This window comes from Hemitrygon akajei, chromosome 29 (assembly GCF_048418815.1).
Source record: "Hemitrygon akajei chromosome 29, sHemAka1.3, whole genome shotgun sequence".
Taxonomy (NCBI): Eukaryota; Metazoa; Chordata; class Chondrichthyes; order Myliobatiformes; family Dasyatidae; genus Hemitrygon; species Hemitrygon akajei.
In genome coordinates this window covers 22903128-22927018 of record NC_133152.1, presented here as the reverse complement: position 1 = coordinate 22927018, position 23891 = coordinate 22903128, and the positions used below count along the sequence as shown (strand labels likewise).

General features: G+C 45.1%; 1 protein-coding gene across 3 annotated transcripts in view; it reads left to right on the top strand.

Annotated features, from left to right (window-relative positions):
• arhgef19 (Rho guanine nucleotide exchange factor (GEF) 19) overlaps window positions 1-23891 on the top strand; it is a 120547-nt gene that overhangs the window by 40294 nt on the left and 56362 nt on the right. For 2 of the 3 annotated variants that reach the window (XM_073031858.1, XM_073031856.1), the window contains exon 2: window positions 11715-12302. The exons of the other annotated variant lie outside the window; for it this stretch is intronic. In XM_073031858.1, coding sequence (XP_072887959.1) covers window positions 11715-12302 — 588 coding nt within the window. The remainder of the gene's footprint in view (window positions 1-11714; window positions 12303-23891) is intronic. 3 annotated transcript variants of the gene reach the window in all.

Below are 23891 nucleotides of genomic sequence, written 5' to 3'. Positions count from 1 at the left end.
CTCCTCGCAGTCTGGGCCCCGTGATTTGCAGGTTCCGCAGCTGAAAGTGCTGATTTTCTTGGAAGAACTGTCAGCGGGGAGTGAGGCTCCAGATGTTGCTCTCTCCCGACTGACCGACGCCTTCGGGCGTGTGTGGACGCGCGGATGCTAATATCAAAGTAATTTTACATAAGTTCTTGTCACAGTTGCGGGATGCAGAAGCTAGGTGTTGCGTATAAATCAGCAAGTGCTAAATGTTCCTTCAAACCAGTCCTACTCCTATAAAGTATTTCAGAACGTTTCTATGATCTGATGAAACATCAGATTTGGCGCCATTTCCTGTCGGTGGAGCTCATTCAGAGAACTACTCACCTTGGCGCTTTGTGTGCAGGGGCGGTCTGAGGAATCTTTGTTTCTTTTAAACTATGCTGAAATATCTGAGCCAAAAGTATGGTAAATTTTATTAAGGTTAAAAAAGAATCTGTACTTTGTGGATGGCTGCCATTAGCCTGGAGAGCAGTACCACACCCGGTCAAGTCGCAACAGGTAGCTGCGTGACCCGCACCGACAAGCCCAAGCCGAGCCGAGCCGAGCCGAGCCGGAAGCCTGGGGAGCGGAGCGGAGCGGCCGGCTCACCCTCCTCATTGACCCGAGTAACGTTAGCACCGGGAAGCGGACAGTTCGCAACCCCGCCTGAACTTAGGAGAGGCTTTTTCTGGAGGAGCTGAATTAAAACGGGCGGTGTTTTCCTGACTGGTCGCCCCCATCTAATTTTGTAGTTTCAGTCTATAGGGGCAAACGAAAGGGGGTTTAATTGAGTTTTGGAAGCGCATGTCAAAGAGAAATTAATGTAAACTTAAATTAACATCAATTATGCATAACTTACTGGCCGGTCGGGGGTGTAGTGACATCCGCACCGGACTTCGAGACGGGGCGAGTGGTCCCGGGTTCGAATCCGGCCGACTCCTCTCCCGCTTTCCATCCGCGCTCTGTTGAGCGTCGAGTTAGCAACTCGGCCTTGTAAGAGACAATCAAATCCAGAAGAAACGGCGGGAAGAGGAGCAACACAGCGCAATTTACACGTGGAACTAAACATACGACAGAAGTGTAACGAGAGAGAGAGAGAGAGAGAGAGAAATATCATCCGTGGTGGCCCCCGAGCAAGAAAACAGGCTCTTCGGCAAGATGCCCTCCCAAGCTAGCCCCATTTGCCAGCATTTGGCCCATATCATTCTAGAACTTTCCTGACAATTTAAAAAAAGTCTTATTCTATCTGCCTCAACCACCGGCAGCTCATTCCTCAGACACACCACCACTCTCAGGGTTAAAAATGAAAGATACCCTGCATGTTCCTATCAAATCTTTCCATTCTCACCTTCCAAACCTATGCTGTCCAGACCTGGGGAAAAGTTTGAGTGCATTCACCAGGGTCCCTCTGTTTTACAACACTCCACAAATGTTAGAGTTTTTCAGGCTGGTTCAATAAACTAACTTCTTATTAAATCCCTATCTTAACCTGGATGATTAACTTATGAGTCCAGTGACTCAGGGTATCACTTGAAACTCATAATAATGATGAAAAATGTCAAGCTCACAGCTTTTAACCTTCCATCATTTGGGTCTGGCTTCTCCACACAATCCTTCTTCATTTGGTTCCAAAATAACACGTTTCCCTTTATTGCATCTTAATTTTTGTCCGCCCCCCCCCCCCCCCACCAAAGCTTTATGCTCTCGATGGAATTACACCCAAATGTTACTCCTAAGGGGTGCTCACAGACTGTTGGCTATTGCCACTCAAACGAAGCTCTCGACCACACCACGATAACAGTGATGGCTCCCAACTCCATCTCCCCGCCACTTTTCTAGAATCCGCATCAAACCTCCAAACAATGTTTGTTCCGTGTGGGGATTTCATACGGAGAAGAAGGCTGCGGGGGAATGGCTAAGGATTTCCGGAGCGAAGGCAGTTTTACGACTCGGGGTAAAAGAGAAGCAAGACTGCGCAGGCACATGACATCAGCCAGTAGAGCGGGGAAAGTTTAAAAGGAAGACCGCCATATCCAGCGGGCAGCGGAGTGAGAGGCAGCAGAGTGATAGGGCTTTGGCTCAACGGGCTTCGGCAGTAACAAGGCGAGGTAGGTCTACCTGTGTTAATTGCGGAAAGGAAGTACATCTGTGAGGCTGGTTTTCTGTGCTTGGTGTCAGATGTGGGAGGTCCTGGAGTCTCCCAGTCTCTCAGAAGGCCATATCTACACCCAGTGTGTTGAGCTGCAACTCCTAAGGGACTGAGTTAGGGAACTGGAGATGCAGCTCGATGACCTTTGTCTGGTCAGGGAGAGTGAGGAAGTGATAGAAAGGAGTTATAGGCAGGTGGTCACTCCAGGGCCACGGGAGACAGGCAAGTGGGTCACAGTCAGGAAGGGGAAGCGGAAGCGGAAGAGTCAGGTACTATAGAGAACCCATGTGGCTGTACCCCTTGACAATAAGTACTCCTGTTTGAGTACTGTTGGGGGGGACAGCCTACCTATGGGAAGCAACAGTGGTCGTGCCTCTGGCACAGAGTCCGGCCCTGTGGCTCAGAAGGGTAGAGAAAGGAAGAGAAAGGCAGTAGAGATAGGGGACTCTAGTCAGGGGTTCAGACAGGCGATTCTGTGGATGCAGGAAAGAAACTCGGATGGTACTTTGCCTCCCAGGCTCCAGGGTCTGGGATGTTACAGATCATGTCCAAGATATCCTGCAGTGGGAGGGAGAACAGCCAGAGGTCGTGGTACATACTAGTACCAATGACATAGGTTGGAAAAGGGAAGAGGTCCTGAAAAAAGACTACAGGGAATTAGGAAGGAAGTTGAGAAGCAGGACTGCAAAGGTAGTCATCTCGGGATTACTGCCTGTGCCATGTGACAGTGAGTATAGTAATAGAATGAGGAGGAGGATAAATGCATGGCTGAGGGGTTGGAGCAGGGGGCAAGGATTCAGATTTCTGGATCATTGGGACCTCTTTTGGGGCAGGTGTGACCTGTACAAAAAGGACAGGTCACACTTGAATCCTGGGGGACCAATATCCTGGCGGGGAGGTTTGCTAAGGCTGCTGGGGAGAGTTTAAACTAGAATTGTTGGGGGGGGGTGGGAACTGAACTGAAGAGACTGGGGAAGAGGCGGTTGGCTCACAAATAGAGAAAGCTTGGAGACAGTGTGTGAGGGAGGATAGGCAGGTGATAGAGAAGGGATGCACTCAGATGGACGGTTTGAGACGTGTATTTTAACACAAGGAGTATTGTGAACAAAGTGGATATGCTTAGAGTGTGGATCAGTACTTGGAGCTATGATGTGGTGGCCATTACAGAGACTTGGATGGTCAGGGACAGGAATGGTTACTTCATGTGCCAGGTTTTAGATGTTTCAGAAAGGAGAGGGAGGGAGGCAAAAGAGGTGGGGGCGTGGCACTGTTGATCAGAGATAGTGTCACGGCTGCAGAAAAAGTGGACATCATGGAGGGATTGTCTACGGAGTCTCTCTGGGTGGAGGTTAGGAATAAGAAGGGGTCACTAACTTTACTGGGTGTTTTTTATAGGCTGCCCAATAGTAACAGGGATATCGAGGAGCGGATAGGGAAACAGATCCTGGAAAGGTGTGATAATAACAGAGTTGTCATGATGGGAGATTTTAATTTCCAAATTATCAATTAGCATCTCCTTAGAGAAAGGGGTTTAGATGGGGTGGAGTTTGTTAGTTGTGTTTAGGAAGGTTTCTTGACACAGTATGTAGATAAGCCTACAAGAGGAGAGACTGTACTTGATTTGGTATTGGGAAATGAACCAGGTCAGGTGTCAGATCTCACACTGGGGGAGCATTTTGGAGATGGTGATCATAATTCTATCTCCTTTACAATATCATTGGAGAGAGATAGAAACAGACAAGTTAGAAAAGTGTTTAATTGGGGTAAGGGGAACTATGAGGCTATCAGGCAGGAAATTGGAAGCTTAAATTGGGAACAGATGTTCTCAGGGAAAAGTACAGAAGAAATGTGGCAAATGTTCAGGGGATATTTGTTGGAGTTCTGCACAGGTATATTCCAATGAGACAGGGAAGTTATGATAGGGTATGGGAACCGTGGTGTACAAAGGCTGTAATAAATCTAGTCAAGAAGAAAAGAAAAGTTTATAAAAGGTTCAGAGAGTTAGGTAATGTTAGGGATCTAGAAGATTATAAGGCTAATGGGAAGGAGCTTAAAAAGGAAATTAGGAGAGCCAGAAGGGGCCATGAGAAGGCCTTGGTGGGCAGGATTAAGGAACACTCCAAGGCATTCTACAAGTATGTGAAGAGTAAGAGGATAAGACGTGAAAGAATAGGACCTATCAAGTGTGAAAGTGTGTATGGAACCGGAGGAAATAGCAGGGGCACTTAATGAATACTTCAGTATTCATTATGGAAAAGGATCTTGGTGATTGTAGTGCTGACTTGCAGCAGACTGAAAAGCTTGAGCATGTAGATATTAAGAAAGAGGATGTACTGGAGCTTCAGGAAAGCATCAGGTTGGATAAGTTGCTGGGATCAGATGAGATATACCCCAGGCTATTGTGGGAGGCGAGCAAGGAGATTGCTGCGCCTCTAGAGATGATCTTTGAATCATCAATGGGGACAGGAGAGGTTCTGGAGGACTGGAGGGTTGCAGATGTTGTTTCTTTTTCAAGAAAGGGAGTAGAGATAGCCCAGGAAATTATAGACCAGTGAGACTTCAGTGGTTGGTAAACTGATGGAGAAGATCCTGAAAGGCAGGATTTATGAACATTTGGAGAGGCATAATTTGATTAAGAATAGTCAGCATGGCTTTGTCAAGGACAGGTCATGCCTTACGAGCCTGTTCGAGTTTTTTGAGGATGTGACTGAACACATTGATGAAGGAAGAGCAGTAGATGTAGTGTATATGGATTTCAGCAAGGCATTTGATAAGGTACCCCATACAAGGCTTATTGAGAAAGTAAGGAGGCATGGGATCCGAGGGGATATTGATTTGTGGATCCAGAACTGGCTTGCCCACAGAAGGCAAACAATGGTTTTAGACGGGTCATATTCTGCATGGAGATCAGTGACCAGTGGTGTGCCTCAGGGATCTGTTCTGGGGCCCTTACTCTTCGCGATTTTTATAAATGACCTAGTTGAAGAAATGGAGGGATGGGTTAGTAAATTTGCTGATGATACAAAGGTTGGAGGTGTTGTGGATAGTGTGGAGGGCTGTCAGAGGTTATAGCGCGACATTGATAGGATGCAAAACTGGGCTGAGAAGTGGCAGATGGAGTTCAACCCAGATAAGGGTGAAGTGGTTCATTTTGGGAGGTCAGATATGATGGCAGAAAATAGTGTTAATGGTAAGACTCTTGGCAGCGTGGAGGATCAGAGGGATCTTGGGGTCCGAGTCCATAGGACAATCAAAGCTGTTACGCAGGTTGACGCTGTGGTTAAGAAGGCATACGGTGTATTGGCCTTCATCAATCGTGAAATTGAATTAGGAGCCGAGAGGTAATGTTGCAGCTATATAGGACCCTGGTCAGACCCCACTTGGAGTACTGTGCTCAGTTCTGGTCGCCTCACTACAGGAAGGATGTGGAAGCCATAGAAAGGGTGCAAGGGAGATTTACAAGGACGTTGCCTGGATCGGGGAGCATGCCTTATGAGAATAGGTTGAGTGAACTCGGCCTTTTCTCCTTGGAGCGATGGAGGATGAGAGGTGACCTGATAGAGGTGTATAAGATGATGAGAGGCATTGATCGTGTGGATAGTCAGAGGCTTTTTCCCAGGGCTGAAATGGTTGCCACAAGAAGACACAGGTTTAAGGTGCTGGGGAACAGGTACAGAGGAGATGTCAGAGGGGTAAGTGTTTTACTCAGAGAGTGGTGAGTGCATGGAATGGGCTGCTGGCAACAGTGGTGGAGGCGGATACGATAGGGTCTTTTAAGAGACTTTTGGATAGGTACGTGGAGCTTAGAAAAATAGAGGGCTATGGGGAAGTCTAGTAACTTCTAAAGTAGGGACATGTTCGGTACAACTTTCTGGGCCGAAGGGCCTGTATTGTGCTCTAGGTTTTCTATGTTTCTATGATCTGTTGCTTACTAGAGATTGAGGGGTGGGGGGGACTCTTTCACAAGGATGCTATTGGGGCTGGGGGGTGGTTTGAATTATAAGGAGAGACTGAGAGTAGGAGGCAGAGGGGTGACCTTATGGAGATGTATACTGTAAAATAATGAAGGGGCACCAATAAGTTTTTCCTCAAGGCTGGGGAATACAATTCTAGAGGGCTTAGTTTTAAGATGAGAGGCGAAGGATTTAAAGGGTAACCCAACAGGCAGGTTTTTTGAGGGCTGTGGATATGTGGAACAAGGTGGGTAGAGGCAGGTACAAATATATTGTTTAAAAGACATTTGGACAGGTACACAGAGCAGGGGTTCCCAACCTGGGGTCAGTGGACTCCTTAGTAGGAGTCCACAGCGTAAAGCAAGTTGGGAACCCCTGGTTTAGAGGGTTATGGGCCAAATTCAGGCAAATAGAACTAGCTCAGTTAGGCAATTGGGTAAGTATGGACTAATTGGGCCAAAGTGGCTGTTCCCATGCCTCAAGGAATGAGACGTGATCTCTGAGAAGCATACAAACTAATTTTTGGGCTTGGCAAGGTAGATTTAAGGTGATGTTTTCCATGGGTGGGGTGTGTATAACCAAGAATCACAAGCTCATGCTGACAACTCGGGGCTGAAATGAGAATTGCCTTCTCAAAGATAGTAGTGAAACTTCAGAATTCTTAATGCCTCTGCGGTTATGGTAGCTCCTTCAATGACTATATTCAAGATAGATCAATAGATTGTTTTTTGGTGTTAATGGAATCAGGAAAGTAGCACTCAGTTTAAAAAAAAAGATTAGCTATGATCTCACTGAATGGTGACACAGGCCAGAAGCATTAAAATGCATTCGCTTTGCTTTCTTGTGTATTTGTATCTGTTGGGCGCAATCAGAAATGCTAGATTCATAACACTTGGGGCAGAACAGTAGTCGAGCAATTAGCGTAACACTCTTACAGTGTCAGCAATCTAAGTTCGATTCCCATCTCTGTCACATACTGAGGACAGTATGTTCTGCCCATCACTGTGTGGGTTTCCATTGGGTTTCCTCTCACATTCCAAATTCGTACGGGTTAGAGGGTTAATTAGTCCCGTGCAGCGCAGGCTCCTGGGCCGGAAGGCGCTTTACTGTGTTCTATTTCTAATTAGATAATAAAGACTCAAACTATCATCATCCCTTCTGCGACTTTCCAGCCAAGGTCAAAGAACTCAGGCAATTCCTGCAGAGTCTTACCAACCAGCAGTGATATCAAAAAATACCAAAGAGTGATTCAGAGGCATTGGAGGCAACACCTACTCAAAGGGCAGGCTCGTTGTCATTTTCGATTCACTGAACAGGTGGGCTTGGAGGAACTCCAGGAGTAAGAGGCCAGATGGCTGTAAGCTTGGCTGCTGGTGGTGGGTTGATTAAAACAGGAGGTGTACACAGTGGCAGAATTGACTGAGTGCAGGGGTTCCGAAGGGTTAGAAAGCTGGAGGAAAATACAGAGGCACTGAGTTGCAGCAGGATTCAAAAGCAGGGTGAGGATGTCAGAACATGGACTTTGGATTAAGAGTCAGGACAGCTAAGAATGGGAGCCAGGAGACAGGGATGCGAGTTTAGAAGAGGTCGGGTTTACAGTATTTATGGGAAAATGACGAGGAACGTCAACTCCGGACAGCAAAGGGATCGAGTTGTGTTGAGTTGAGTCGTGCTGGAGCTGGGTGGTGTTACACGGGAGCGTGTAAACAGACTGAGAATCTCAAGTGTACATGAAGTCGTGAGAGGCAGCGTAAGGGGTGCTTGATTGTGCGGGACAGTGTTGACCAAGAGCCAGTACATTTTGTTACCTCTAAGCTCAATCACATCGTTGCCCTCTTGATGGTCTTACCCCTTTCCACCCCCCATAGGACTGAGTCCATCTAAAACTCTGATCCCCAGCATCCTGGTCTGATCATTCACCATCAGCCTAGTGCTTGTCAGCCGACTCCACCAGTACTAGAATTTACAGATTTGGACCCTTGCTTTTAAATCCCTACAAACCTCGTACCTCACTATCCCCCACATTCACCAACAACTCTACAACCTTCCAGGACGACACCTGGGCAGAGGAGTCAAACATAAAGGTCTATTCATTTGTATCTGGCTGGGCCACGTGAAGCCCAGTTGGGTTTTGTTGTTCTCTTTCATAATAGTGCTAGATCATTGTGGACTGAAAATATATATACTCCATCTTCTCTTTAGTTGCTGTACTAATCTTATACAGCCCCTCTAAAAGGTTCCAACTCGTGCTTCCCTTCTTCTTGCTCCTTCTCCAAAGTAACTTTTCCTTCTGAACTTTTTAACAGGTTATCAAATCCTAAATTCCTGCCCATCATTCCTGACACTCCATGTCTGAACACCTACTTTCTGCTTTGAGCCACATTGCTAAAAGATCTTTATCAAACTCATAAATGACATCCGGAAAGGCTGTGACATATTGAACCATTCTTCTTGACCTGTGCATGCTGGCTGATATTTGATCAGCCTCATTGGAATTCCTGTCCTGTGCTCTCCAGCCGCTGGGACCCCATTCTCTGCTTGTACTCCTTCTATCCAGACATGGCCAGGAAACCACCATAACATACACAAAAATACTGGAGGAACTCAGCAGGCCAGGCAGCATCTATGGAAAACAGTATAGTTGACATTTCAGGCCGAGGCCGTTCATCAGGACCGGAGAGGAAAAGGATGAGGAGTCAGAGTAAGAAGCTGGGGGGCAGGGGAGGAAGAAACACAGGTGATAGGAGATACCGGGAGCTGGAGGGGTGAAGTAAAGAGCTGGGAAATTGATCGGTGAATGAGATCCAGGGTTGGAAACGGGGAATCTGATAGGAGAGGACAGAAGGCCATGCAAGAAAGAAGAGGGGGAGGAGCAAAAAAAGGGAGGTGTTAGGCACATAAGGAGATAGGTGAGAGTGGGAAATGGTGAGGGGGAGGCTTTACCCAAAGTGCGATAAATTGATGTTCATGCCATCAGGTTGGAGGCTACCCAGGCAGAATATAAGGAGTTGCTCCTCCAACCTGAGTGTGGTCTCATCACGACAGTAGAGGAGGCCATGCACTGACATGTCGGAATGGGAATAGGAAGTGGAATTAAAATGGGTGGCCACCGGGAGATCCCGCTTTTTCTGGTGGTTGGAGCATTCAGCAAATCTGTCTCCCAGTCTACATCAGGTCTCACCGAATTACAGGAGGCCACACCAGGAGCACCGGATACAGTAGATGACCCCAACTGACTCACATTAACAGACCACCATAAGCAAGTGATTGGTTACCTCTGGAGCCTTTCAACGATCCATACTTGATCCCTTTATCTTCAATTACATTCACGCACTCCGTAGCAGCATACTGACAGGTTCCACACTCGCCTCCCAGTTCTGTGTTATCAATAACTCTGCTCCTCGAGAGGCTTACTTTTATTACTCCACTTCTCTGACATCAACGTCAAGTTTATTGCCATCTGCAATAGTACCTGTAGGTGCAGTGATTCACAAGAAAAGCATAAATTATGCATAAATCTGATAAGAAAGGACACGGTTAGAACAAAGCGCTGTACTTGAATGCACAAAATCTTTTCAAGTTAATTATTTGCATAGATTTCCATACCCATTGCATTTCCTGCTGCCCAATCACTGGTTCATCTCTCTCCTCCGCTGCTGTCTAATGCTGATGCTTGCCAAGTTCACTTCCAGACTCCACATTCTCTCCACTGCAAAGAACATTTATTTCTGCCATTATAAAGCTGCCTGCTTCCGTTTCTATCTTAGCTAATTTGGTGCTGAAATCGTTAGTCACCAATGAGTCCAAGCTCTCCTGATCAGCTTCTGGCCAAACCCTGACTGCCCGAGTCAGAATCTGGATCAAATCCTTCACCTCTCGTGTCTGTCTCCTTTGCTTTTCTGTTAAGCAGAATGTTAAAACTCACTTCACTCTATGGTTTCATTCTGCAACGTTTCTTTGTTTCTTTTAGCTCCATTGCCTTCCAGAACCTCTGGCATATCTAATTCAGACTTTCTTTACCTTCTTCTGCATATTTACCATGATGACTGTTCAGCCCATCGAGTCGATGTTGGCTAGCAATAGAGCATTCCCAGCAGTTTCATTTTCTCTGTTTTATTGGCTCAGGCAGTGATTGTGGAGAAATAGAGTTAATATTTCAGGTCAATCATCTTTCATCAGATAGATTATTGACCTGTAATAATAACTTTATTTTTGACTCCGCAGATGCCGTATACGCAGCATTTCTGCTTTAATTAAAATCATCGAATGTGACATATTGGATTGAATTTGGTAACGTGACCCTGCAGTGCCTGCAGGCATGTTACTTTGCGAAAGGTAAGGATGTGATGTGAGTAATGGGAAAGAGCAGTAACTTTGAAGCATGTGTAATTATCTCAATGTTAGACTGTACCGGAGAGTTGAGTACGGTGATACAAGTCGCAAGAGCAGGCGTTGCCACAGTTAGAAATGAAAAGATCGTGCGAGGGCAATAGGCCAGAGGAGGAGGAAGGTGATTGAGGGAGGGGAAGGGGTCATCAGTGGTGGGGGTGTTGAATCCTTGCTGAAGAAATAGACACAGAGGCAGATGCAATGGAAGAAGTGCTCAACATTGTTTTTAATGCAAAGCATTGACCCAATCTAGATGAAGGGTTTTGACCCAAAATGCTGACAGTCCCTTTCCCTCCATAGATGCTGCCTGACCCTCTGAGTTCTTCTAGCATTTTGTGAGTTGAATGAGGTGGCTGATTATGGGAAATGCAGGCTGATTTACTGTAGAAAAATGTCCTTTTGATTTGAAACAGTTAAAGCAAAGTAACTGTTCATTTCTATTCAACTTAAATAGAGTGTAGTCCCTTTCTGATGAATATATTTATAATAGTAATTGGATACTTCCTGTTTTTAATGTCTTTTTTTTAAATTGAGATACAGTGTGGAATAGACCCTTCCAGCACTTCGAGCTATGACACCAGGCAACCCCTAATTTAACCCTAGCCTAATTATGGGACAATTTACAATGTGCTATTAACCTAGCAACTGGTAGGTCTTTGGACTGTGGGAGGAAACAGGAACACCTGGAGGAAACCCACACAGTCACGGGGAGAACGTACAAGCTCCTTACAGGCAGCGGCGGGAATTGAACCCGGGTCGCTGGTACTGTGAAGCCTGGTGCTGACCACTATGCTACCGTGCCGTCCCACGACTTCCATTATTGCCATTGGATCTGTGTGATGGAGGTCATTGCTGGTTGAGTGAGTCCAGCCTATTATATCACCTCAGTACGACCATCTTTGCTGTCCACTCGAGTGCAGTTTCTGATGCAGATCCACGGAGAATGATCAGATGGGGGGGGGGGGGGGGGGATGGTGGTACTGGTTTGGGGAGATGCTGGAGAAGAGGGAGGGAGGTGGTGTATTCTTTCTCTTGGCCCACAACCGGTAGGAGCTGAACTGAGTTGTATTGCCCTGTGTGATAGCTCTGTCCTGGGACCCTTAGTCTCCATACGGGACAATACACGGTAAGTACTTTCCCTCTGAAGCTGTTGGTTTATGGTGAGGTGTCTGTCTTTCTGCTGGTTCTGAATGGACTTTCTCATTGACGTCCTGCAGAGATGCACATTTCCAATGGCGAGGAGATGGAGACCCTCAAGGACAGCCTGATGGACACACCCTGTTTGAAGAATCACGTTGCTGTTTGCCAAGAGGGGAGTGCTTCCTTCAGCGAGCTGACAGAGCTGATGCTGAATGGTAAACGGAGGAGTGGCGAGGAAGGGAAAGAGAAGGACGAGCAGGAACGTAGAAACCCAAGTGCCCGCCTGTGCAGAGAGCAAGGAATGAGACCCAAGCAAGTCCTCTCCAGACAGCCTGCCTTGCCCCTCGATAACTGCGAGACCGTGGCTGAGGCTCAGCTTCGACTCAATGGACGCCAAGGGGCTGCAGACAGCTGGACGCTGGATGATGCGGGCCAGAACAATACCGTTGTCACGCCGACTCTGGCAGGCTGCCCCCTGTCCGGCCGGCAGATCGTGGGCAAGGCTGATAGCTGGCCGCACCACCGCTTGCCCGTAGACAGTAGCTTCAGCGGTGCCTCCAAGAGTGACTTTGCCCTCAACACACTCTTGGCCGAGGTGGAGAGGGGTGAGGCGAGTTTCAAGCAGAGACGACCCTCGCAAAGTTCGGACCAGGAAAAAATTGCAAGTAAATAACCCATCTTTTTCTACTTTCTTCCCTCTTACTATTCCTGCCATTGGTTTACTTTTCATAAAGCTACACGTCCTTTTCATTGTCTTCCCAGTATGGTTCAGAATCCAGGTTGAAAGGTCACTTCCTGAGCAACGCATTCCCCGGATCAAACCGGATTGTTTTCCTTATTGGAGGAATTCAAAATTGTAGATCTGCAATAACAATGGAAAATTGCTCACAGACAGGCAGCATCTGTGAAAAGGGAAACAGAGTTAATGTTTCAGGACCAAAGTCCCCCTTCAGGAACTGGGAGAGACAGAAAATACGTTTTAAGTTGCAGAAAAGATGAGGGAAGGAGGGATGGTAGGAGAAAGGGAACATCTGACAGATTGAAGCTGGGGTTGCCATGGTAATGAGCTGTTGCAACCATCTGCTGGATCTGAGGAAAGCAAGCAAACGAGGCTGTGAGATGCAGGAAATGCCCAGCAGACGACGCAGTATCAAGTGAAGAGAGAGTGACTGTTAAAGTTAAGACAGCCTTCATCAGAAAGGGCTGGTAATGATATGAAGCAAGAGAGTTACCTCAAGATGCAGGATTTGACGTTGAGACTGAGAGGCTGCCTTCGCTTAGGTGGAAGACGAGGTGCTGTTTATTGATGTTGCCTTGGGCCATGTTGTACCAGTGCAGGAAAGCACAGACAGAGAAGTCAGGTGGAGAATTAAAGTGAAAGGCGGCCAGCAGCTCAGGTTTGCCTCTGCGGGCTGAACAATGGCGCTTCATAAAGAAGCGGCAGGTGGAATACAGTTTCGGGAAGTGTACTTTGGAAGGAGAAATAAAAGCGTAAACTAGACCAGGAGATGCAGCCTCAGAACAGAAGGATGCCCTTTTAGATTGATGAGGAAATTCTTTAGCCAAAGAGTGGTGAATCTGTGGAATTTGTTGCCACAGGGGACTGCCGAAGCCAAGTCACTGGGTATATTTAAGGCAGAGGTTGATAGATTCTTGATTGGTTAGGGTACAGGGAGAAGGCAGGAGACTGGGGCTGTGAGGGGAAACAGATCAGCCATGATAAAATGGTGGGGAGAACTCGATGGACCAAATTGTCCAAATCTGCTCCTACATCTTAGGGACTTTTAAAACAACATTGCATTTGCCGCTCACATTGTAGTTTCCTCTGCAGTGGAGAAACCAAGTGCAGATTGGGTGAATGCTTTGTAGAAACCTCCTTTCAGTCTGCAGGGGTCCTCATGCTTTTGGCTGCCTGTTACTGTAATTCACCATTCACTCTGACTCTGATCTATTCGTCTAGGACCTTCTTGCACTGTTACTGCAAGGCTCAGTGTAAGCCCTGAGGAGTAGCATCCCATTTGCTGTGAAGTCACTTTGCAGTCTTCTAGATTGTATGTTGAACTCAGTAACTTCAGGTAACTCACCTCCTCTGTTCGTATCAGAATTGGCCATCTGTAAGTGCAGGCCCGGAGCTATCAAACGCTCAGCATACTTTAACTCAGTACTCCAAAGGTGGTCTGACCAGTGCATTATAAAGCTTCAGTGTTACATCCTTAGCAGCACACACAAAATGCTGGAGGAACTCAGCAGGTCAGGCAGCATCCATGGAAATGATGTTTCAGGTTGAGACCCTTCTTCAGGACCAGAAAGGAGGGGGGAAGATGGCAGAATAAAAAAGGTGGGGGAAGGGGAAGAAGGATAGCTGGAAGGTGATGGGTGAAGTCGGGTTGGTGGAAAAGGTAAAGGTCTGGAGATGAAGGAATCTGATAGGAGAGGATGGGAGAAAGGGAAGAAGGAGCGGGACTAGGGGGAGGTGATAAGTAGGTGAGAAGAGGTAAGAGACCAAAGTGGGGAATAGAGAAGAGGAGAGAGGGAGAAATTTGTTTTTACCGGAAGGAGAAATCGACATGTTGTCAGGTTGGAGGTTCCCCAGACAGAATATAAGGTTTTGCCACTCCACCCTGAGGGTGGCCTCATTGTCCTTGTTTTTATGCTCTACTATTCTCCAAATGAATGCTCACATTACATTTACCTTACTTACCTCTAATTCAACCTGTAAAATTCAAAGTAAATTTATTATCAAAGGACATGTACACTCAGTGGCCACTTTATTAGGTACACCGGTACACCTGCTTGTTAATGCAGATATCTAAGTAGCTAATTGTAGGGCAGTAGCTCAATACATAAAGCACGCCGACATGGTCAAGAGGTTCAGTTGTTGTTCAGACCAAACATCAGGATGGGGAAGAAATGTGACCTAAGTGACTGACTGTGGAATGATTGTTGGTGCCAGATGGGGTGGTTTGAGTATCTCAGAAACTGCTGATCTCCTGGGATTTTCATGCACAACAGTCTCCAGTGAGAAGACCATGAACGTACACTTTATTAGATACAGGAGCTAGCTGCTGAGCATATGCCACCATATATGTACTGCCTTGAGATTAATTTTCTTGTAGTCATAAAGTACAGCACTGAAAGAGGCTCTTCATCCCATCTAGGCCATGCTGAAACAATTTAAATTGCCTACTCCCATTGGCCTGCACTACGACCACATCCCTACTATCCATGTACCTATCCTATTCCCTTAAACATTGAAATGGAGCTCGCATGCACCACTTGTGCTGGTAGCTCGTTCCACACTCTCACAACCCTCTGAGTGAAGAGGTTTCCCCTCATGTTCCCCTTAAACTTCTCACCTTTCACCCTTAACCCATGACCTCTGGTTGTAGTCCTACTCAACCTCAGTGGAAAAAGCCACTTGCATTTACCCTATCTGTACCCCTCATAACTTTGTATACAGGCGTCCCCTGCTTTACGAATGTTCGCTTTACGCCACTTCGCTTTTACAAAAGACCTACATTAGTAACCTGTTTTCGCATTACAAAGAGGATTTTCACTTTTACGAAAATTTTTCCCATATAAGTTAATGGTTCTTCACTTTACGCCATTTCGGCTTAAGAAAGGTTTCATAGGAACACTCTACCTTTGTAAAGTGGGGGGACCCCTGTACTTCTATCAAATCTCCTCTCAGTCTACCATGTTCTAAAGGATACCATCCTAATCTATTCAATATTCCTTATAACTCAGATCCTCCACACCCGGCAACATCCTTGTAAGTTTCCTCTGTACTCTTTCAACCTTGTTTACAGGTTTCCTGTAGGTAGGTGACCAAAACTGCACACAAGTTAGGTCTCACCAATGTCTTATACAGCTTCAACATAATATTCCATCTCCTGCATTCAGTTCATTGACTTATGAAGGCCAATGTGCCAAAAGCTCTCTCTACCACCCTATCTACCCGTGGTGCCACTTTCAAAGAAGTATGGACCTCTATTCCCAAATCCCATTGTTCTACCACACTCCTCAGTGCTCTACTGTTCACTGCGTAAGACTTATGCTGGTTGTCCTACTGAAGTCCAAAACTCACACTTGTCTGCATTAAATTCCATCTGCCATTTTTCAACCCAGTTTTACAGCTGATGCAGAGACCTTTGCAAGGGATGATAGCCTTCCTCACTGTCCACTATACCCCCAATCTTGGTGTCATTTGCAAAGTTGCTGATACAATTAACAATGTCATTGATATAGATGACAAACAACAAAGGGCCCAGCACTGAACCCTGTGGCATGCCACTAGTCACAGGCCTCTCCTACCATTCTCACATCTCCCACAAAGCCAATGTCAAACCCCGTTTACTGCATTTTGAATGCCAAGTGACTGAACCTTCTTGACCAGCCTCCCATGTGGGACCTGGTCAAATGCCTTACTAAAGTCCATTTAGATAACATCCACCACCTTGCCTTCAACCACTTTCCTGGTAACTTCCTCAAAGATCTCTGTAAGATTGGTTAGACAAGAGCTACCATGCACAAAGCCATGCTGACCATCCCTAATCAGTCCCTGTCCATCCAAAATACCTATTTGTACATCTGGTCCATTCTTGCTGGCATTTACAGGAAAATTAAGAAATATAGTAGAATTTAGAAGTATATATATCAAAGACTGATAAGCAACCAATGTCCAAAAGAAGACAGACAGTGCATATCAAAAAGTAAATAAATACTACCGAGAACATGAGTTATACCGTCCTTGAACTTGTCTACTCTGGTTTATGAATTCTCTCCCCATTTGGAAAATGGTCAGCACCTTTATTTCTATTACCTAAATGCACGACCGTACACTTCCCTATGATGTATTCCATTTGCCACTTCCTTGTCCATTCTCTGCAGACTTCCTGCAGATTCTTCTGCAGACTCCCTGCTTCCTCAACACCACCTGCTTCTTCGCCTACCTTTGTATCATTTGCCAACTTGGCCGGAAAGCCATCAATTTCCTCATCCAGATCATTAACATGTAATGTGAAAAGTAGCACACCCAACACTGACACTTGGGGAACATCAATAATCACCAGCAGAAACCAGAAAAGGTCCCCTTTATTCCCATCCCTTTGCCTTCTGCCAGTCAGTTCAACTTCTATCCATGCTAGTACATGTCCCATAATACCAGAGGTTCCTGTTTTATTAAGCAGCCTCATGTGCAGCACCTAGTCACGAGCCTTCTGAAAATCCAAGTAAATAACATCCACTAATATTCCCTTGTTTATCCTATCTGTTACATCCTCAAAGAATTCCGAACGTTTTGTCAGGCAAGATTTCCCCTTAGGAAAACCATGCCGGATTCAGCCTATTTTATCACGTGCTCGAAATATCCTGAAACATCGTCCTTAATAATGAACTCTAAAACCTTACCAACCACAGAAGTCAGGCCTATTATTTCCTGTCTTTTGCCTCCCTCCCTTCTTAAAGAGTGGGGTTATGTCTGTGATTTCCCTGTCACCTGGAATCATTCCTGACTCTAGTGATTCTCGAAAGATCACTACTAATGCCTCCACAATACCTTTTCCAGAACCCTGAGGTGTAATCCAAATGGTTCTGGTGACTTCTCTGCCTTTAGACTTCCCAGTTTCCCAAGCACCTTCTCTTTAGTGACAGCAACTACACTCACTTCTGCCTCCTGACACTCTCAAAGTTCTGGCGTTTTGCTGGTGTCTTCCACAATGTAAACTTAAGCAAAATACACTCTTAGTTCCTATGCCATTCCCTTGTTCCCCATTACTACTTCTCCAGTGTAATTTTCAGCACCCTTATCTCCCACAAGCCTCTAGTTTAAGTTCTCTGTCAACCTCCCTCTTCTGGTCTTCATTAATTTCAGATGTTACATGCACTTCTGTCACCCAACCCTGTTGTGCCATCTGACATATATAGATATTCCTAAGATTCTCTTCCTCTCTCTGTGATCTTCTCCTGCCCTATAACCGGTACAATCTCCATATTCCTCTAATTCAGGCTCCTTTCTTTATCACTGAAGTTTAACCACTCCACCACTGGCAGCTGTGTGCATTCACCAGCCAATGCTCAGAGCTTTACAATTCGTGACAAAGCTTGAGCATGTAGATATTAAGGAAGTGGATGTGCTGGAGCTTTTGGAAAGCATCAAGTTGAATAAGTCACCAGGACCAGATGAGTCCCAGGGAGGAGATTGCTGAGCCTCTGGTGATGATCTTTGCATCATCAATCGGGATGGGAGAAGTTCTGCAGGATTGGAGAGTTGGAAACATAGAAAACATACAGCACAATACGGATGTTGTTCCCTTATTCAAGAAAGGGAGTAGAGATAGCCCAGGAAATTATAAACCAGTGAGTCTTATCTCAGTGGTTGGTAAGTTGATAGAGAAGATCCTGAGAGGCAGGATTTATGAACATTTGGAGAGGAATAAGATGATTAGGAATAGTCTGCATGGCTTTGTCAAAGGCAGGTCGTGCCTTATGAGCCTGATTGAATTTTTTGAGGATATGTCTTTTTTTTAATGAAAGTAGAGCAGTGGATGTAGTGTATATGGATTTCAGAAAGGCATTTGACGAAGTACTCCATGCAAGGCTTATTGTGAAAGTAAGGAGGCATGGGATCCAAGGGGACATTGCTTTGTGGATCCAGAACTGGCTTGCCCACAGAAAGCAAAGAGTGGTTGTAGACGGGTCATATTTTACATGGACGTCAGTAACCAGTGGAGTGCCTCAGGGATTTGTTCTGGGACCCCCTGCTCTTCGTGATTTTTATAAATGACCTAGATGAGGAAGTGGAGGGATGGGTTAGTAAATTTGCTGATGACACAAAGTTTGGGGGTGTTGTGAATAGTGTGGAGGGTTGTCAGAAGTTACAGCGGGACATTGAGAGGATGCAAAAATAGGCTGAGAAATGGCAGATGGAGTTCAACTCAGATAAGTGTGAAGTGGTTCATTTTGGTAGGTCAAATATGATGGCGGAAAAAAGTATTAATGTTAAGACTCTTGGCAGCATGGAGGATCAGAGGGATCTTGGGGTATGAGTCCATAGGATGCTCAAAGCAGCTGCGCAGGTTGACTCTGTGGTCAAGAAGGCATTGGTCTTCATCAATTGTGGGATTGAGTTTAAGAGCTGAGAGGTAATGTTGCAGCTATATAGGACCCTGGTCAGACCCCACTTGGAGTACTGTGCTCAGTTCTGGTCGCCTCACTACAGGAAGGATGTGGAAACCATAGAAAGGGTGCAGAGGAGATTTACAAGGACGTTGCCTGGATCGGGGAGCATGCCTTATGAGAATAGGTTGAGTGAACTCGGCCTGTTGTCCTTGTAGCGACGGACGATGAGAGGCATTGATCATGTGGATAGTCAGAGGCTTTTTCCCAGGGCTGAAATGGCTAGCATGAGAGGGCACAGTTTTAAGGTGCTTAGAAGCAGGTACAGAGGAAATGTCAGGGCTAAGTTTTTTTTACACAGAGAGTGGTGAGTGCGTGAAATGGGCTGCCGGTGACGGTGGTGGAGGCAGATATGATAGGGTCTTTTAAGAGACTCCTGGACAGGTACATGGAGCTTAGGAAAATAAAGGGCTATGGATAACCTTAAGTAATTTCTAAGGTAAGGACATGTTCGGCACAGCTTTGTGGGCCGAAGGGCCTGTATTGTGCTGTAGGTTTTCTATATTTGTATGTTTCTAATTCCATCTCCAAATCCTCTATTTAGACCATAAGACCATTTGGCCCATTGAATCTGCTCCAATATTGCATCATGGCTGATCTATTACCCCTCTCAACCTCATTCTCCTCCCTTCTCTCCATAACTCTTGATGCTCTGTCTAATCAAGAACGTATCAACTTATGATTTAAATATACCAAATGACTTGGCCTCCACAGCTGCCTGTGGCAAAAGAAATTCCTCCTCATCTCAATTCTAAATGAATCTCCTCTATTCTGAGGCTGTGCCCTCTGGTCCTAAACTCCCCCACATTGAACCCATGAACACTACCTCACTACTTTTTTTTATTTCCTATTGTTTTGCACTATTATTTAATTTAACTATTTTGTACATGTATATATCTTACAGTATATACATACAGTTTTTTATGTGTTGTATTATACTGCTGCCACAAAGTCAACACATTTCTCAACGTATGCCAGTGATATTAAACCTGATTCTGATACAAGTGTCCTAAACCTTGTGCTTCATCTTCCTGGCACTAAAGACCAATATTCCTAAGTATTTGTCCCAAATGCATGCCAACCTAGTCTGTTGTTAGATGGATAGTCAAATCTATCTGTACACCAACATTTACAACACTTCACTGATATTCTGCTTTTTACATGGGTTAATTGGGGAATATGAGGCTATATTCAGGAACGGTTATTACCCTACAACCATCCTGAGCTGGTGTGGCTAACTTCACTCGCCACAACCCTGAACTGATTCTACAATCTACAGACTCACTTTCGAGGTACTCTTTACACCTCATGTTCTCAGCATTTTTTTATTGACACAAATTGTCTTCTTTTGCACATTGGTTGTTTGTCAATCTTTGTTTATGTAGTTTTTCCACAAGTTTCATTGTATTTCTTCTTTTTCGTGCAAATGCCTGCAAGAAAATGAATCTCAAGGTAGTATATGGTAACATATACATACTTATATAATAAAATGTACTTTGACTGTATTGTATACTATCCACCATGTTTTTGCCCGCTCAATAACCTGTCAATAGCCTTTAATGCACTCTTTGTATCCTCGTCACAATTTATATCCCACGTATCTCTGAATGTGATATTTGTGGATGTCACTGGCAATCTGAAAATACTACCTTTCAGCAAAGTCATTAAATAGCTCCAGTTCCAATTCCTGTGGCACACTTGACTAGTTACTGCTTGCCAACTTGACAATGATCCGTTCATCCCTGCTTTATTTTCTGAATATTACCAGATCTTTCATCCAAGTTATTTTCCTGAACTCCATGAGCTCCTATTTCCTGCTGATAAGACCCTATCAGGATTTTTTTTGGGAAATCCAGGTACACTCCATCCGCTCGGTTTTTTTTCTCTGTTAAATCTCTTTTCAAAATTCCACACACAAACTTGGATAAGCACACGCACTTTCACTTGTATGTTAATAACACAGTGCATGGTCACATATGTGCAGACGAGCAAGGACACATTTGTATTAACATATATTAATAGTCAACATGTCAGTCCGTATTCCCCGGATCACTGAAACACCGAAGAACACATTTGTTATTTGTTTTACAAGATGTGGGTATAGTTCGTAAGGTCTGCATTTATTGCCTGTCACTAACTCCTGAGAAAAGAGGTAGTGAGTCACCTTGTAAACCTCATGCAATTTTTCTGTTGAATGGTGTTTCTGGATTTGGACCTAGCAGTAATGCTAGAAGAGCAAATTATTTTCAAATCCAGATGGACTCTGCAATTTGGAAGGGTACCTATAAATGGTGGCTTTCCCGTCATCCATCTCAGCGATAGCTTCTGGTTCCTGGTTCAAGATGGCGCTGGTGAAGCCCAGTGGCTACTTATTGGCGGCAAACAAAACAAAGAATACAACTAAATACTTTATTAATAACACTTCCTCTGGTAACATTTATGGTAAACGATCGCTGCAAATAATGGAGAGGCGAACGAAGGCAAGGCTGAGTTGAGGGTCAAAGTGTGCGGGTGCGAGGCAAAGTTGGGGCACGGTTGAGGCAAAGTCAGAGTGGAGGAGAGACAGATTCAAGGCCTGTCAGCCTAAACTGAGAGTGAAGTTTAATCGATCTAAATGCCAGGCCAATTTGGAAAAAGCAGGATTTCCTGGTGGCCATCCATTTCAATTCTACTTCCCAGTCCCATTCCAACATGTCTGTACATGGCCTCGTCTACTGTCGCAATGAGGCCACACTCAGGTTGGAGGAGCAGTATTCCGTCTGGGTAGCCTCTGACATGATGGCATGAACGTCGATTTCTCGAACTTCTGATCATTGCCCCCACCCTCCTTCACCATTTCCCATTCCCGTTTTCCTTTCACCTGCCTATCACCTCCCTCTGGTGCTCCTCCCCCTTCCCTTTCTTCCATGGTCTTCTACCCTCTCCTATCAGATTCCCCCTTCTCCTGCCCTTTCACCAATCAACTTCCTCAGCTCTTTACTTCACCCATCCCCCATTCCCAGTTTCACCTATCACCTTCCATCTTGTACGCCTTCCTCCCCTTCTCCCACCTTCTTACTCTGACTCCATCTTTCTTTTTCCAGTCCTGATGAAGGGTCTCAGCCCGAAACGTCGACTGTTTACTCTTTTCCATAGACGCTGCCTGGCTGCTGAGTTCCTCCAGCATTTTGTGTCTGTCCTTCAGTAGTACGTTATTTTGATCAGAGTCATATCCGCTTCTGATCGTGTCATCAGAGCCACAATGCTAGCTTCCTCAATAGGAGCCAGATCACCACTCCTAATCTGAAACTGTGCATGTGCTGGAAGGTGTGTAAGAGATCATATCAGACAAGGGCACTCTTGGATTTAGCTGCGTCACCACAATACTCAAATATTATGAAAAATGTTTTTTGGTTACTAACCAAAACGTAGGATTAATTTATCTTTGCATCTCTGAGATTTCTCTTTAGTTTTTGTGATCTAGAAATGGCTTTCCTCAAATGTTGTCTGTTCCCATTTCCTTTCCATAATCAGTGCTCTCACAGACGCTCGGGTAAACCTCAGTGAGCACACTGATATACATTTGTATGTTCAGGCACCAATGAAAACATATGCAGAAACATGTTGGTGTGGGCATATGCCGTGTGAATTGGCCCATACGTTACACTGGCACTCATACATAATAGGCAAAAACACACGCTTTTGTGGAAACTGTTGTTGCGTGTATAAACTTGCATCATTTATGTTTCCCTATCATTCATCCAAGTCTGCATATTCTGTACAGAAACTTCAGAATCGGAGTCAGGTTTAATATCGCTGGCTTATGTTGTGAAACTTGTTAACTTGGTGGCAGCAGAACAATGCAATACATGATAATATAGGGAAGAAAAGTAAGTCAGTTGCATTAAGTATATACATGTATGTTATTAAATAGTGACATTAAAGATAGTGCAAAAACTGAAATAATATTTTTAAAGAGTGAGGTGGTGTTCATGGGTTCAGTGTCCATTTAGGAATTGGATGGATAGAGGGGCTGAAGCTGTTCCTGAATCGTTGAGTGAGTGCTTTCAGGCTTCTGTACCTCCTCCCTGACGGTAGCAATCACAAGAGGGCATGTCCTGGGTGATGGGGATCCCTAATAATGGACTCTGCCTTTCTGAGGCGTAGCTCCTTGAAGATGTCCTGGATACTATGGAAGCTAATGATCATGGTGGAGCTGACTGATTTTACAACCCTCTGCAGCTTACTACGATTCCGTGCAGTAGCCCCCCCCCCCCCCCATACCAGACACGGCCTTAATGAGTTAAAACCTGGAAGGCTGGCTTTATCCTCCTTACTTAAGGTAAAATATACTTGCCTCGGGTGCAATGCAGCGACGATTGGTCCTGACATGAGAGAACATAAGTAAATTCGGGTTTAGTGTCATGTTTTATTAGTGTGTGTTAAAATCATCATATTTGGCTATTAAAATATCATCAAAGGAATTGGTTTTGTCAAATACTTAATGATGTTAGAATACCATAAATAGAATTGATCTTGTGTTTTGTAGTAGATTCTTCTTCAAGAGTAATGATTCTTTTGTTGTCACTTTTCATTGCAAATTAATGCAAAGTATCACCCTGGTAAATAGTGGTCGTAACATCCTTTAGTGAAGCTGAGAGGCCTGTCTATTTGGTTCATTGTGGTTCCAGATAACGTAATTGTTCAAATAAATTCGTCACTGATCCTTTCATTTCATTGTAAGACCATAAGACATAGGAACAGAATTAGGCTATTCGCCCCCATTCCAGCACATAATTAATGCTGATTTATTTTCCTTCTCAACCCCATTCTCCTGCCTTCTCCCTGTAATCTTTAGCACTCTTACTAATCAAGAACCTGTCAACATCTGATTTAAATACACACAATGACTTACCCTCTGCACCCAGAGATTCACCACCCTCTGGCTAAAGAAATTCCTCCTCATCGCTGTACTAGACAGATGTACTTCTATTCTGGGGCTGTGTCCCGTGGTTCTAGACTCTCCCACTACTGGTTGCAGCTATATTAGTCACAGCTGTATTGGCCCAGAAGCTGAGAGCAGACTGTTCAATTTTCTG